General features: G+C 36.3%; 2 protein-coding genes across 3 annotated transcripts; one reads left to right on the top strand and one right to left on the bottom strand.

The window, feature by feature from the left end:
* hells (helicase, lymphoid specific) lies at nt 1-11,517 on the top strand. Its single transcript, XM_051125451.1, is given in 24 exon segments — nt 1-303; nt 384-481; nt 578-681; nt 1,637-1,770; nt 2,758-2,812; nt 2,919-2,943; nt 3,059-3,120; nt 3,218-3,256; nt 4,243-4,467; nt 4,707-4,889; nt 5,009-5,152; nt 5,304-5,423; nt 5,425-5,501; nt 6,991-7,087; nt 7,239-7,400; nt 7,774-7,925; nt 8,019-8,163; nt 8,251-8,334; nt 8,779-8,898; nt 8,987-9,103; nt 10,268-10,427; nt 10,543-10,639; nt 10,759-10,835; nt 10,970-11,517. Coding segments are annotated over 24 exon segments (2,577 nt in total). The 5' UTR covers nt 1-295; the 3' UTR covers nt 11,062-11,517.
* Nucleotides 11,450-16,381, bottom strand: si:ch211-250c4.5 (coiled-coil domain-containing protein 110). 2 transcript variants are annotated; one of them, XM_051125442.1, is made up of 3 exons: nt 16,063-16,381; nt 14,187-15,982; nt 11,450-11,643 (listed from the first exon to the last, which is right to left on the bottom strand). In XM_051125442.1, exons 1-3 carry the CDS (start codon nt 16,161-16,163, stop codon nt 11,594-11,596), a joined length of 1,947 nt encoding a protein of 648 aa, XP_050981399.1. In that variant the 5' UTR covers nt 16,164-16,381; the 3' UTR covers nt 11,450-11,593. The 2 variants fall into 2 exon arrangements, with proteins under 2 accessions (XP_050981399.1, XP_050981400.1); XM_051125443.1 differs by lacking the exon at nt 11,450-11,643 and adding an exon at nt 11,726-11,935.
* Between the last annotated feature and the right edge of the window lie 764 nt (nt 16,382-17,145).

Below are 17,145 nucleotides of genomic sequence, written 5' to 3'. Positions count from 1 at the left end.
TTCACGTTACAGGCGCGAGGTTAGTGTGTGTGTCGGCTGCGTGACTAGACATCGGCTTTTACCCGTGTGGTTGTGTAATTTTGTATTTTTGCAAGAAATAGTCCCTATTCGGGTGCATTTATGCTATTTGCATTCCGTTCTGCAGTTACAAAACGCTTGCGGGTTAGTTAATCTGGTCATTAGTTAAACACATTTACTCTGCATACTAAACTGCACTGCAGACATTTGGTAAAGTTTGAGAGACGTGGACAATAGCGTTTAATTCTACAACCAGTTTACCCAGAAAGCAGCAGAAATGAGTGGGTAAGTGTATTTAGTGTGCATTATGTATGAGGTGTTGGCAGAGCCATATGCTTTAATTGACTTCATTGTTCACGTTGCAGTATTGTTAAAGAAGAGACACGCAGTGTTTCTCCTCACTGCCCCAAACCCAACGAATCTGAAGAGCCTGAAGGTACTGCTATGGAGGAGACCACTATTGGTAAGTCCACAGTATTCATATTACATGACGGCAGATCTGTCTGTGCAAGTCCATGCAGCCTTCAGTTTAATGTCGGTAATCTCCTGCATATTACAGAAAAGAGCCAGCATGGAGAGATTGTCATTACAAAAGAAATGGAAGAGGAGGAGAAACATTTAGTAGAGGAGGGAGAGAAAAAAGAAAGAGAAATGATGGAAGAGGTAAACTAGTTTTTCACACACACACACACACACATGGAAAAACCATAAGGCGAAATTTCATTGACTAAATGCATGCAAACCCTAAAGTGATATTGTGTCATTAGCCAATAGTAACATAATGGAAAAGTACACTACCAGTTAAAAGTTTTTGAACAGTAAGATTTTATTTTATTTTTTAAAGTCTTTTCTGCTCACCAAACCTGTTTATTTGATCCAAAATAAAGCAGTAATGTTGTGAAATATTTTTACTATTTAAAATAACTTCATATATGAATACATTTATTCCTGTGATCAAAGCTGAATTTTCAGCATCATTACTCCAGTTTTCAGTGTCACGTGATTGTTCAGAAATCATTCTAATATGCTGATTTGCTGCTTGAGAATTTTTTTTTTTTTTTTTTTTATCAATTTTTAAAACAGTTGAGCACATTTTTTTTTTTTTTTTCAGGATTCTTTGATGAGTAGAAAGATCCAAAGATCAGCGTTTATCTGAAATAAAAAGCTTTACACCCTATACCATTCAAAAGCTTGGAGCCATAATGAACTACTCAGCTGTTTTCAATAATAATAATATCATTAGTAATAATAATAATAATAATAATAATAAATGTTTGTTAAACAGCAAATCAGAATGTTAGAATGGTTTCTAAAGGATCATGTGACTGGAGTACTGATGCTTAAAAATCAGCTGTGAAATCACAGGAGTAAATTACATTTTAAAATGTATTCAAATGAAAGAACAATTATTTTAAATGGTAAAAGCTTTGACTGGTGGTGTAATTTAATTACTTTTTTTGTTAAAGTGTGGGACCCTTGAGTTTCCTTGTTGCTCTGTTTTGCAAAAGCCCCTATATATATATATATATATATATATATATATTTTTTTTTATAAATTAAATATGAGATTCACTTTATTAGCAAATGTCTATATTCATATTGCATGCCGTTTTAACAGGCCAGACAGTCTTGGGAGAAAGATTCTCAAGAGATGCGATTCAAAAGACTTCAGCACCTTTTGGAGAAAAGCAACATTTACTCAAAGTTTCTGCTCACGAAGATGGAACAGCAGCAGCAAGATGTGAGTATTGTGTTCAAACAGACAGGAAAGAGCTGTCACACTGGGAGGTTTACAGTTTCCGGATATAAATCTTGAGTGTTTTTATTTGATGTGAACTGCAACCTGGTGAGTGGCACGGAAGCAGATGTTTGTGGGCAGAGAACTGTGAAGTAGTCAATCAAATGCTGGTGCTCTGCACCCCGTGTCCCTATTGTAATGTTACATAGCGTACTCTTTCTTTTAATTAAAGGCTGTAAAGATAAGGGTAGATTGAAAACCAGCCTCTTTTCTTTACAATCTTCCTAGAAGCATTTGTGAAAGACACTCTACTATCTACCCTATTGTTAACATAAAAGCGAATGCGGCCATAATGCTGCTTTACGTTGTTGTTGTTTTATTGTATTGTCATAAACATAAACGTACTAATTTGTAACACATTGTCACACATCCATTGAAAATGGCTTACTTTGCATTGAAGATTAAAGGGACAGTTCACCCAAAAATGAAAATTATTTATTAGTTGCCTTCATGTCATCCCAAACCCGCAAGACCTTCATTCATGTTCTGAATTCAAATTAAGATATTTTTAATGAAATCTGAAACCCTGAACCTGCATAGACAGCAACAGTACTACCCTGTTCAAGGCCCAGAAAGGTTATAAAGACATCGATAAAATAGTCCATGTGACATCAGTGGTTCAACTGTAATGTTATGAAGCGATAAGAATAATTTTTGTGTGTGAAGAAAATAAAAACGATGACTTGGAACAATTTTGCACAATTTCCACACATGCATGTAAACACACGGTGGGAAATGAGATGGAAGAGAAGAAATTAGTTGTTTTTGATCAGAAAGCTGTCAGAAATCTTAATTTGTGTTCCAAAGATGAACAAAGTTCTTACAGGTTTGAAAATTTTCAATATCAGCTGCGTTCTTGAAATCACCGTTTTGCATGTAAATTAATGAATTAATTCCATTTTGATTTGGAATTTAATATTTATTTATTTATTTAAATACAGGAGAAAATTAAAAAAAGAAAGACTGGAGAAGAAAGCTGCTAATCAGAAGCAAAAGGTAAGTTTGGATTCATGGTTTAACACATTTCTCCATGTAGAAAAAGATGAATAAGTGAGTTCTAATTCTCAAATTTAATAATTTTTTTTTTTTTTTTTTTTTCCAGGGAAATGATAAAAAGACTGTAAAAGGTAGGATTCACAGATTGCATTGCAATACAGGGTATCAGTTGTGATCCTGTAATATTAAAATATAAAAAAGATGTCTGTGTCATCAATTAATCTGCTCCGTTTGTTACATGTGAAGTTGAGAGAAAGAAGCGTGAAAGGGAAGAGGATTACAAAATCGCAGATGTTATGACCAAAGAGGTGAGACTTCAATTTAATTTTTTTTTTTTTCGCAATTACACCATTAATGTCTGCTATGTTGCTGATGTTGATTTTCTATATTTTTTCTCTTTTTAAGGAAATTCTGTCAAAAGCCAAAAAACCTAAATTGGAAGAGGTAAAGTTGTATTTGTTTATTGTGCTTTCAGACATTGCGAAATCAGTAATCTGTGTGCTCACATTCTGTATTAATGCCAAGTTTCTACATTCCTTGGCAGCCATATACAACCTACATTTGGACTAGTTAACAACCTTTTGTTAAATTACAGGTTACTGTTATAATATTTAATTTATTTTTTTTTACTTTTACTATGAATATGCTAGCCTTAAGGGTATCTATGAGCTGGTGTGCTCCAAAAACGATGGCAGAATTTGCTTTTAGAAGATATAAGCATTTGAAACTTAGCGTGTTTTTTTTTTTTTTTTTTTTTTTCTTTCTTTCTTTCATGACATCACCCTGCACTTCTCATCAAACTTTGTGTCCAATCAAAAGCTCTCTAGAATCTGAAGCATCCTGCCCCCTACACTATAAATGGATGCTGAAACTGCTGCTGAAATCAGTCACTTGTTCACAGAATTAGTATATTCTGTACATTCCCTAGCCCTCTACATAGAGGATAGGGAATGATACGCTTTCTGATGCGGTGAATAAAATCTGGTTTTGCGCTGTCACGTGAACTACTGCAGCTTGCATACAGTCTGCTCTGATGCAGAGACACGATAGCATGAAACGAATCATAAGCGTGAATTGGCTCAGACCACAAAACATATTGGACCCATTTGAATTCTACACAGAATGCTATGTTTTATAGCAATATGGATGAGATTGTGGCTATCATTGTCTGTCAAATGCAGCTTTACTGAGCTCAGCAGCACTGGTCCAAGCTGTGAAATAAACAAAACGCTATTGGTTATTTTAAAAAAAAACGGAGAGGGGCTGCTTAATATGTCCCGCTCTCTCTTTCTATTTCAGCAGAAAATACGTCAGCACGTGGAATAATGCTTTGTGTATCAAAGCACTTCAGTGGACATTTAATAATGTCTGAATTACTGAACATTGACATTGTACTCATGTGTTTTTCTGTTTCAATCTCTTTTCTGAAGGAGGCTCATTCATCAGTAAAACTGGAAGCTGAGGATATAGAGAAGATAAGCGACACCAACTCTGATATTAAAGGCCGTCTGTCTGAGACTTTGCGGGAAAACAGCAAGCAGATGCTGGATCCAGAGAGAACCGTGAATGGCCAACCTGTGCCTGCACAGCAGCCCAAACTCTTCACTGGGGGTGTGATGAGGTGGTACCAGGTGGAAGGCATAGAGTGGCTCAGGGTGAGTGAGCAGACCTGAATGAGAGTACTTAACCAGAGGGCAGTAAAATTATTCTCCACTGGATTAAATTTTCATCTTAATATTGTGTATGCTCTGAATTGCCTTTAGAGGGATATTTAAGCAAATGCCAAGTGTCTTAATGTTTTTATATGTGTAAGTTGCAAGACGTATTTAACATAATACATAAGATATATTATTATTTGTGTAATGCCTAATAAACGGGTCTGTCTGCTTTACAGATGCTGTGGGAGAATGGTATCAATGGTATCCTGGCTGATGAGATGGGTCTTGGAAAAACCATACAGTGCATTGCCCATATTGCGATGATGGTTGAAAAGAAGGTCCTTGGGCCCTTTATAGTCGTGGCTCCATTGTCCACTCTTCCAAACTGGATCTCAGAATTCAAACGCTTCACCCCAGAGGTGTGAAACAATAACTGTTGTTCATCTTTATTGAAATTAATGCTTTAAGACATTTGCCAACAGTTTGAGAGGTTTCTTTTAATTGACTGACTGTTTTGTTCTTGCTCTTTGTGTTTAAGGTGTCTGTCCTGCTGTATCATGGACCACAAAAAGAGAGGATGGACCTGGTGAAGAAGATCCGTCAGCCGCAGGGTCCTCTCAGGATGTGCCCTGTTGTTGTTACATCCTTTGAAATAGCCATGAGAGACAGGAAGCTTCTACAGGTAAACAGATCTGTTGTAATGTTTTACTTGCATACAGAAATTAGTCTGCTTCCTGGTCTTATGCACATTTCATCAGAAAAAGTTGTATGTTTTTTTTCAAAGTAAAGCATAGAAGTGCATGAATGAAGGGTTCTCATGTTTGTCTCCTCAGCGTTTCCACTGGAACTATATGATCGTGGATGAGGGCCACAGGATTAAAAACTTGAACTGTCGGCTGGTGCAAGAACTAAAGATGCTGATGACTGACAACAAACTGCTGCTGACAGGAACCCCCCCTGCAGAATAACCTGTCCGAATTGTGGTCTCTCCTCAACTTCCTCCTTCCAGATGTGTTTGATGACCTGAAGAGGTAAGAAGTCACATGCAAAGGGAAATTACTGTATGATATTGATTTTGTCTTAAAGGTTAGTTCACTTCAAGAATAAAAATGTCCTGATAATTTTTTCACCCCCATGTCTTTCAAGTTTTTGAGGAAAACATTCCAGGATTTTTTCCATATAGTTGACTTCAATGGGAGTCAACAGGTTGAAGATCCAAATTGCAGTTTCAATGCAGCTTGAAGGGGCTCTACATGATCCCAGCCAAGAAATAAGGGTCTATTGAAATGATCAGCCCTTTAAAAAAATAAAATAAAATAAAAAAAAATAAATTATATACTTTTTAACCACAAATGCTCATCTTGCACTAGTTCTACAATGCATTGTGTAATCACTTTGGAAAAGTCATGCATAGGAATAGTGTCTGTGAATATCAAAAGACGGTTTAAAGGGTTACTCCACCCCAAAATGAAAATTGTCATTAATCACTTACCCCCCGCCATGTCGTTTCAAACCCGTAAAAGCTTCGTTCGTTTTCAGAACACAATTTAAGATATTTTGGATGAAAACCGGGAGGCTTGTGACTGTCTCATTGACTGCCAAGTAATACCCAGAAATTTATGAAAGGCATCATCAAAATAGTCCATCTGTCATCAGTGGTTCAGTCTCAGTCTTTTTCTTTTTGGCTCAAGTTTTACTTTTACTTTTCCTTTCACTCTGAAACACTGTGAATACTTGATTTAGAGACATGAAAAAATATATCTATAGAGACTGAAATGTCTACTTTCAAATGAACCAGTTCAGATGGGACACGTGTGTGTTTGCATGAATGATTTACATGAAATTTAATGTGTATTACTCTCAAATTTAATGCACACTGTACATTTAAGTTGGCTTTTACATTTTGGGTTTTTATTCAACTAATGTGGGCATGTGATCTGTACTGTGTGTGGGTTTTTCTTTCCTTTCCTCCAGCCAAAAAAAACAATACGGGAGCGGGAGGGAATGGGAGTGATTCTTCCGGGATTGGGATGGAAATGGATTTTCCCCCAGCCGTTTTGTGGGATTGGAATGGGACTTTTTTTTTTTTTTTTGTGTGTGTGTGTGGGAGTGGGACAGGAGAGGTTTGAAAATCCACTCTGTCACCCTCTAGTGTGAAGTTCGAGCTAGTGCAAGACGAGCATTTGTGGTTAAAAAGTATTCTTATTCCTTAGCATTCGTGTAGAGCCCTTTAAAGCTGCATAGAAACCGCAATTTGGACTTTCAACCTGTTAAACTCCATTGAAGTCTACTATATGAAGGAAAGTCCTGGATTGTTTTCATCAAAAACATTATTTTTATTTTTTTATTTTTTTCTCGAATGGACACAGACAGACATGCACATCTTGGACTGAATAGGGATGAGTAAATTATCAGAATTTTTATTCTGGAGTTGAACTAATTAAGAACGGAGGAATCTGTTGACTCAAAATCAAACTTTTTTTTTTTTTTTTTTTTTCTTTCTTTCTTTCTTCCCCTCAGTTTTGAGTCATGGTTTGACATTAGCACCATCACTTCCGATGCAGAAAACATTGTGGCTAATGAACGCGAACAGAACATCCTTCACATGCTTCATCAGGTATCTTCACCACACGACGACAGTGTTTTGTGGACATTGTCCAGAATGTACATCTTAAATAGCCTTTGGCCAGACATGGGCTGAGTATTATAAGCACTCACAATCGTTCTGTACTTTGCTTTTGATTTTAATGCCATTTTAATGTTTTCAGATCCTCACACCCTTCCTTCTCAGAAGACTGAAGTCAGACGTCACACTGGAGGTTCCACCTAAGAAAGAGATCGTAGTGTACGCACCTCTCACCAACAAACAGGAGGCCTTCTACATGGCCATTGTTAACAAGACTATAGCAAAGCTGCTGGGTCAGGAAAAGGTAAGTTGTATGCAATGTGAAGGCCTGATTGCACCAACAAAAATGTTTGGCATAATTCTGTTTAAACCAATGTGTGGCAGATGGGCTGAATCAAAATGGAAATGGACTTTTTGACTACAGTAGCACTCATGGAAAATAAAATGGAGAAGTCCAACAGTATTTAGTATTTACAGCCATTCAGATTTTATCTATCAGCACCAAATGCAAGATGCATTGAAACCAAGAGAACAGATTCATTCTGTTCATTTAAAATCAAATTGTTTATCACACTGAATATTTGTCTTGGTGCAAGCAGGATATTAAATGAGTTATAGCAGGATTTGTATAGTTAATATTTATTTATTATTAATATCTTTTATGACACTTCCTTAAGGATGATTCAGCACCTGTGCCGCTGACATCCAGTGGCCGACCAAAGCGCAGGACCAGGAGGGTGGTGGACTATTATGAGTCAAACACTGACTCTGCGAAAGATCTTGAGAAATACCTAGAGAAGGTTCAGAAAGAGATGGACAGTCAGTCAAGGTCTGTGTCCCTTGTTGTATTTACCAGTTCAACCTCTGCTTTAAACTCTTAAGCTGTCAGCTTTTTGACATGACGTGGTTACTCTCTCCTTAGCTCCGGCCCAGTGGTGGATGTTTCTTTGCCAGTTGATGCTCAAATCAACTTGAAACTGCAGAACATACTGATGCTGCTGAAGAGGTGCTGCAACCATGCTTACTTGATAGAGTATCCTCTGGACCCCGCCACTGGAGACTTTAAGGTATTTTACACACAACTTTGCACAAGTTGGAATGATTTCATCTGGTATGGCAACTAATTGAGTGCAATAATCATCTCATTGGCACAGATTGATGAGCAGCTAGTGGAAGCATCAGGGAAGTTTCTTATCCTGGATCGAATGCTACCTGAACTAAAAAAAAGAGGGCACAAGGTAAAGTTCGCAATCTCTCATGCATACGTTTTAATGATTAACAGCTCTATCAGTAAGTGTCAAACTCCACTGTGGTTATAACACAGTTTTGCACACATTTAATTAATTGCCTGTATGAAGTTTCTGTATGTGGAGTTATATTTAGGGCTGGGTGATACACTCAAAGATTTAGTATGTTTTTGACCAAAGTCTGTTATGCTCAACAAGGTTGCATTTATTTGATCAAAAATACAGAAAAACAGTAATGGTGTGGACTACTAAAATTTAATATTGTAAAATGTTTATATATTCCTGTGATAACACAATATTTTCAGCTTTGTTACTCCAGACTTTAGTGTCGCATGATCCTCCATGATGATTTGCTGCTCAGAAAACATTGCTGTGATGTTTTTGTTTTGGTGGTAGCCATATCAAACACTTAATTACATCCACTTTTTAAAACAGGTGCTGATTTTCAGCCAGATGACCTCCATATTGGATATTCTGATGGATTATTGCTATCTCCGCGGTTATGAGTACAGCCGACTGGATGGGTCAATGAGCTACGCAGACCGAGATGAGAATGTGAGTAGCAGTTTTTTGGTTAATACCGATTATCACACTTGTTAGTGAGTTGTTTTCATTTGACAATTGATGATGATGATCCATGCAGATGAAGAAGTTTTCTTCTGATCCGGAGGTGTTCCTCTTCCTCCTGAGCACTCGAGCTGGTGGTCTTGGGATCAACCTCACAGCTGCTGACACGGTCATCATATTTGACAGTGATTGGGTATGAATTTACATGTGCAACCTGTTCATATGTGACTTGTATGGAGCCCCGCACATGACATGCAGACAAAAATATTTTTTGTGGCCATGAAATTAATCATTTTTTTCCATCTTAATTAAATCATGGCCATGTTGAAGTAATTTGCTCGCTCATTTTGATTTAATTAAAGGGATAGTTCACCCGAAAATGAAAATTGTCATTAATTACTCACCCTCATTTCGTTCCAAACATGTAAGACATGTAAGTTCATCTTCGGAACACAAATTAAGATATTTTTGAGAAATGTAAGAGCTTTCTGACCCTGCCTAAACAGCAGTGGGAACGTGCATCAAAGATAGAACAAATAGTTGAATAAAGTTGAATTAATTTTTCTTTGCACACACACAGTTTTCTCGTAGCTTCATAAACTTAAGGTTGAACCACTGTCACATACTATTTTATTAATGTTCTAACAACTTTTCGGGGCCTTGAACGTCTCGGTTGCGTTGCTGTCTATGCAGGGTCAGAAAGCGCCTGGATTTCATCAAAAATATCTTAATTTGTGTTCTGAAGATGAACGAAGGTTTAAAGAAGTGTTTTACAGTCCTGGTCCTGGGGACTCACTGCTCTGCACTTTTTGTATGTCTCTCTTATCTGACACACTCTATTCAGTACATGGATCTCTCTTTTAACAAGCTGATGACCTGAATAAGGTGTGTTGAATAAGGGAAACACACAATGTGCAGAGCAGTGGGTCCTCAGGACCAGGGTTGAAAACCACTGGTCTAAAGGATTTGGAAGGACATGAGGGTGAGTAATTAATGACAGAACTTCCATTTTTGGGTGAACTATGCCTTTAAAATGAGGGAAAAATTCTTAACTGGTAGGCATTTTATTTATTTTGCTTTTAAAGCAAACAAGGATAAAGCCTCTGTTTTTTTGTTTTTTTTTTCCATTAATTTTGATTTGAATGAAAAGCCTCATTATCAGCGCATGTTTTCTGAATTTTATCATCAGAATCAGTTTAGTATAATTTTGCCAGAAAAAGTTTTAGAAATGATCATATGTTAATTTAAAAAAATCTTGTGTAATATAACTTTTTTTTTTTTTTTAAATTGTTTTTGGCATTAAATAGCCCAAGATGCTGACATGGCATTAAATCAAAATATACTATCTTATCTTCAGAATCCTCAGGCGGATTTGCAGGCACAGGATCGGTGTCACCGTATTGGGCAAACAAAGCCTGTGATGGTTTACCGCCTCATTACGGCCAACACCATCGATGAGAAGATCCTGGAGAGAGCCTCTGCCAAGAGAAAGCTAGAGAAGATGGTCATTCACAAAAGTGTGTAGCTTTTGCCTTTGAACCTAATTAATTGAATCAATTTAAGTTCTGTTTTTGTTTGTTTGTTTTTGGCTGAGACTCTATTGACCTTTCCCTATTATATTTGTCCTTTCAGATAAGTTTAAAGGTTCTAAAGCAGAGCTCAAACAGACCAAAAGCTGTGTGGATGTAAATGAGCTTGTGGAACTGCTGAAGTCCAGAGACTATGACGGGTAAAGATACTCATACTGTATATCTGACTGTCACGAGTTATAATCCAATCCAAGTATTGCCAAATTCTGTTGTAAGTTGCATCACAATGACTGTCCTGATGTGATTCATGCTTTTATAGGGCAGTGAAAGGCACTAAGGGAAAGGTCATCAGTGACAAAGATCTGGAAATCCTACTAGACCGTAGTGATTTACTGAGTAAGTTTCAGATCTGAATGTCTTTGAATTGTGTACATTCCATTGTGTAGTGATTATTTATTTATTTATTTTTTTTCATAGTGAAGCTTTGACATTTAATGCCCCTCTCATGTGAATCAAATCTCCTTTTTCAGATCAAGCCAAGAAGCGTGTCAAACGTGAGAAGGACGGGGTGTTTAAAGTTATCGAGACCAAAGATGACAATGGTGACATCAGTCTGTCCTGAAAGCACTGACACTTGAAATCTGCCATTAGGCCAAAGTTGATTTACTACCACTGCCTAAACTGATCAAGCAACATTAACTGGTTGAAAAGCTGCCTGCTGGTTCTACTGAGAGATTGAGATCTTTTCCATTTTAGACTTTTAAGTTGACCACTGCTGCTTTTAATAAGTCCATCCTTGGTTATGAGTTTTAGCAGATGTAACATGTTATTAAACATGTAATTGTATTTTTTTTTTGGATGCCATGTCAACTTTTGTTTTGGGATTATCACTTAAAACAAAAATCCCACAGTTTGGCTATTTTGTAAATACTGTTGTACATTTCATATGTAGTTGACTAAATAGAAAACGCACATGTAAACTGCTTTAACGCACTTTGACTTTCTAGTATACTGTAGAACAAACATTCTTGTTTTATATGTTGTTTTTCAAAACATAATAAATATTTTGTATACAGTGTGTGTGATGTTTATTTTAATACAGGATCTAATTTTGCATTTCAAAGAACTTGATGCAGAACTGTTATATTCATGGTTCACTTCTGTTGGTTCTCCTCTTCTAGTTTTCTTCTTATGTCCTGAATCACTGCAGGGAAGAAACCATAAGGTTATGTTTTCATTCAAAAGACAGGATGCATACAGTTATGACTGTGTTCATGGTACTTAGATTAGATTAGTTTAAGAATACAAATGTCCTGATAATTTACTTGCCCTCAAGTCATCCAAGATGTTCATTGAAATTGTGTTGCAAAGAAATTAAGTTTTTTTTTGAGGAAAACATTCTAGGATTTTTCCTCTGTATAGCAGACTTCAATGGGTTGAAGGTCCAAATTCCAAATTGCAGTTTCAATACAGCTTCAAAGGGTTCCATACGATCCCTGCCAAGGAATAAGGGTCTTGTTTAGCAAAATGATAGATCATTTTCAAAAAAAAAAAAAGTACTTTTTAACCAAAAATGCTCATCTTGCACTAGCACTTTTTTTTTCTTCGTAAAGGGCGTTTAACTTTGTGTAATGCGTGAAGTCATGGACGCAGAGCTAGTGCAAGGCAAACGTTTGTGGTTAAAAAGTATAGAAATTTATCTTTTTTTTTTTGAAAGACACTTATTCCTCAGCTGGGATCATGTAGAGCCATTTAAAGCTGCACTGAAACTGCAATTCAGGCCTTCAACCCTGAAGTCCACTATATGGAGAAAAGTCCTGGAATGTTTTTTTCTCAAAAACCTTAATTTGTTTACAATTGAAGAAAGACATATGAACATCTTGGCTGACACTGGAGTAAATTATCAGGAAACTTTAATTCTGGAAGTGAGCTAATGCTTTAATGAACATGTATACTTTTGGTCAAAAGGCCCCATTTAATTTGATCAAATTACAATTAAAACTCAAAGATACTACAGTTTATGTACAAATACAATTATTTTAAAAATGTTATTTTAAAGCTGAATGACTCCAGTGCTTAAATGTGGAAATGATACATTTTTGAATAGAAAGTTAAAAATAACAGCATTTATTTAAAATAGAATCTTTTGTAATATTAATGCCTTTGGCACTTTGGAGCCATTTAATGCATTCACGCTGACTATCTTAACAAAAAAACAAAAAAAAAACAAACAACTGTCCTCCTTGGATCCTCAAACTCTTTAAAGATGCCGTACTTTTTTTTTCCCCCCCATTTAAACCTGGAAATTTAAAAATATTTTTCAAATCAAAGTTGAGATTCTTCACTATTTCTAGTTTACTAATCAAATATGTTTGTGACTTTGAAAGGTGAAGATTTCAGGTCAGAGTTCATGCAGCTTTGATGACATTGGAGTGAGAGCATGTAAACTTTTGAACACTTTCATAAACATTTTTCATAAATTCAACTCAACATTCGAAGTGGATCAAAAAAAGGTTAATCAAAGGTGTCTTAAGACAAGAACGGGTATTGTTTTGATTTTAGGACAACTTTGATAAAAGGTTTTGATGAATTTTAAATGTTGCCTACTGTATATGTAAACATTTTTTTGTTCAAAAATTCATATTAATTTTTCATTTCAACTTTACTCCTTGATATTATAATTTGAATTAATTAGGCTTTAAAAGAGAAAAAAATGCATGTTATAGTCATGTACAGTTTAAGTCAAAAGTTTACATACACCTTGCAGAATCTGCAAAATGTTAATTATTTTACCAAAGAGGGATCACACAAAATGCATGCTATTTTTTATTTAGTACTGACCTGAATAAGATATTTCACATAAAAAAAAAAAATGTAGTTCACAAAAAAAAAAATAGCTGAATTTATAAAAATGACCCCATTCAAAAGTTTATGTACACTTGATTCTTGATACTGTGTTGTCCTTCAGGTCCCACAAATCTTTTTTTTCAGCATGTTTGTGTATTTGAACCCTTTCCAACAATGACTGTATGATTTTGAGATCTTTTCACATTGAGTACAACTGTGAGGGGCTCATATGCAACTATTACAGAAGGTTCAAACACTCACTGATGCTTCAGAAGAAAAAAATAAAATAAAAATAAAAAAAAAACAACAACAATGCACTAAGAGCCAGGGGGTGAAAACTTTATGAATTTGAAGATCAGAGTAAATTTAACTTATTTTGTCTTCTGGGGAACATACAAGTATCTTCTGTAGATTCTGAAGGGCAGTACTAAATTAAAAAATATATTTAGGCAAAATAAGAAATAACAGTTGTCCTCAGAGTGAAATGCGTGAAGTTTGTACTTTGGATGGATCTCAAAAAGGGTTCAAATATATAATGCCAAAAAAACAAAGAATTTGTGGGACCTGAAGGATTTTTCTGAAGAACAGTGGGCAATTTAAAACAAGGAACTCATTAACAACTATCACTAAACAAAACACACAGCTGTGGATCATTCAGGTAACAACACAGTATTAAGAATCAAGCATATGTAAACTTTTGAACAGGGTCATTTTTAAAAATTAATCTTTTTTTTTTTTTTTTTTTTTTGGACTACATGTAAACATCTTTTATGTGAAATATTTTATTCAGGTCAGAACTAAATAAACAATAACATGCATTTTGCATGATCCCTTTTATTTGGTAAAATAACTAACATTTTACAAATTATTTCGCTGTATTTTAGGTATCAGGGCTCATACCATCATCAGGAATCATTCCATCATCGATGTGTGAGAGCTTCTGAGCATTTCTTTGATGGTTTGTTGTGATGTCAGTGATGGTCATTGGAGGATCTGCTGCATCCACGTGGCCCATTTTCTGCATGATCCTATCGCTAAGGCCGAGATAATCCTTACGCAAGTCCTCCATCTCCACTAACAGCACCTCTCTCTCTCGCTCCAGCAAACGAATGGCCTCTTTGAGGCGCTCTCCCTCCTTCATGCTTGCCATCTCCAACACCATCTTTTCCTTATGAAAGCCCTCCATCTTATCCGTCAGGACTTGCTTGTCTTTCTTCAGCTTACTGACCATCTCCATCAAAGTCTCGCACTCTCTCCTCAAAGCATCAGACTGCTGCAGAGAGGCTTTCTGATGCTCCTCCAGCTGGAGTATCTCCACTCTCTGCTTGTTGTGAATCAGTTTCGATTCATATTTCATGGCCTCGACCTGTCGAAAAGCTTTGTCTTTTTCTGTTCGGCACTCTTCCAACTCATCGTTCAGTTTTTTAATCACATCCTGAAATTCTTTAAGGTTCTTCTCATTGTTGGACTCTTTGAAACGAGTCGCTTGAACGAGCTCCTTGTTCTTCTCCTGAGCCTTACGTATATTTTCTCTGAGGTTTGCAGATTCGTTTCTCACGGCTGATACCTCCTCCTGAAGTTTTTGATTAATGCTGATGATGTTCTTATGTTCGGAGTCCATCATCTGCAGCGTCTCCTTACACAAAGCGAGATCTCGTCCTGCCACATCTCTTTGCTCCTCCAGAAGTTTCTGCTTGGTTAGCAACTCCTGAGACATCTGCTGAAGCTTCTTGAATGATTTCTGACAGCTCTTTTTCTCATTGAGCTCCACGTTGAGTTGCTCCTTCATCGCGTTGGCACGTGTTTTGAGGCGGTCGTATTTGTCCATCAGTGCTTTCAGTTGCTTCATAGTAGTTTTGTTGTTACTTCTGGCTTCAGCGAGTTCCTTCTTCAAATCTTCAGAGGTTCGCTCAAACCTGGTGGTGATTTCTGTATTCTTTTGTTCCTCACACTTCAGCTTTTCAGTAATAAGTTGGGTTTCCTTCTCCTTTTGCTTTGACATCTCTTCCATGTCTTTCAGTTCTCGTTGCTTGACCAACAGCAAATGGACAAGATGTTGGTTCTCCAAGTCCTTTTGTTGGAGTTGTTCCTTCACGACTTCAAAGAAGTCAAGATGTTTGCTCCTCCCAGATGAACTTTTGTCAGCTCTACTTCTTTCTCTGCATTTTGATATTTCCTTCAAAATATCTTTGGATGGATTTGAGGAACATTCAATAGATCTCGTTGAATTAGACCTAATAAAGTAACGTAATGCTTTAGAGGTATGATCCATCTGGAAATCATATTTTGAGCCGAGGATACTCATCGTAGCCTCTTCTTTTTTCAACAGATCTGCTCCTGCTAGTATTCTTTGCAGGGACTCCATCGCCTGCTCATCGAAATCTCGACTGACATTTTCATTTGTACTTCGGAGTAAACTCCGTCGCACTTTCATGAACTTGTTTTCAAGCGCATCCACCGCAGCATGCTGTGATTTAGCAGGCAGTTCTTTTCCTTTCTTCCACCGACTTGAAAGAACTTCTTTGTCGTTTGATTGCATTTCACTGCTGATGGCTTCTGGCTGACGGGTGCACAACTTATCAGGAACTGGTCTGTCACAGTCCTGCTGCGTGTCTTGAATGCCATCAAGTTTACACTTGTGCATAGATCTTCTAGTGTGTTTAATGTCCGGGTCCATTTGAGTTGAGCCCTTTGTACTGTAAGAAATTCAGACAAGTCATTTAAGCATTTAGGTTTGAGATTTACTTCTAATATAGATGTTGAAATGAGCTCTTACCTTACTTGCATTTCTCCCCACCATCCAAACGGACTGCAACAGAAGCCTACTGTGCAACTCAATCCCCATTGTTTAAAAAGTTTTAAAATGTCTGTCGCCATAGTAACAGGACCAATGCTGGCAACGCTAAGCAGTAGGAAAAAGACGTTATAAAAATGGTTTTAAACCGAACCAGTTCCACTTGAATGACTGTAACGTTAGCGTCTCCAGAACAAAAGCTGCTATTATCACACTGGTGAGGCTTAATTCAAACTTGGCCAGCAGTTTTGGTATGTGCTAAGACTGGGAAAAGTAATTAAATGAGGAAGCATCTGATTTTTAAAACATAGCAAATAATATTTGAGATTTGTAAAAATGTTGTAGTTTTGCTTAACTAAAACTAATAATAATTTAATCTAATAATTTAATACTCTAGGTCACTTTTTCAAACCTCTTCACTTTTCCTTACCAACTTTCAGCTTGACCAAAAGTAAACTTCACATACAAAATGCACTAAAACTACCAAAACACTTCAGTTGTTCAGCTAAATCTGTTTTGATAGCATTTGTGACCCTAGACCACAAAAAGAGTCTTAAGTAGCATGGGTATATTTGTAGCAATAGCCAAAAATACAGTGTATGGGTCATAATTGTCTATTTTTCTTTTATGCCAAAAATAATTAAGATATTAAGTAAAGATCATTTTCCATGAAGATATTTAGTAAATTTCCTACTGTAAATACATCAAAACTTAATTTTTGATTAGTACTATGTGACCACAAAACTAGTCATAAGGGTCAGTTTTACGAAATAAATACGCTTCCCATTGATGTATGGTTTGTTAGGATAGAACAATATTTGGCCGAGATACAACTATTTGAAAATCTGAAATCTGAAGGTGCACAATTTTTTTAAAAATATTTTTTCATATATTTACAGTAGGATATATTGCTGCAAATATACCCGTGCTACATATGACTGGTTTTGTGGTCCAGGGTCACGTATGCATTGCTAAGAAATTAATTTGGACTTTTTTTTTTCCAATAATTAGATTTTTTTTGCACCAGATTTTCAAATAGTTGCATCTCGGACAAATATTTTTCAA

The sequence above is a fragment of the Labeo rohita genome, chromosome 13 (assembly GCF_022985175.1).
Source record: "Labeo rohita strain BAU-BD-2019 chromosome 13, IGBB_LRoh.1.0, whole genome shotgun sequence".
Taxonomy (NCBI): Eukaryota; Metazoa; Chordata; class Actinopteri; order Cypriniformes; family Cyprinidae; genus Labeo; species Labeo rohita.
The sequence above is the reverse complement of the archived record's forward strand: the minus strand, read 5'-3'. Positions and strand labels throughout refer to the sequence as shown.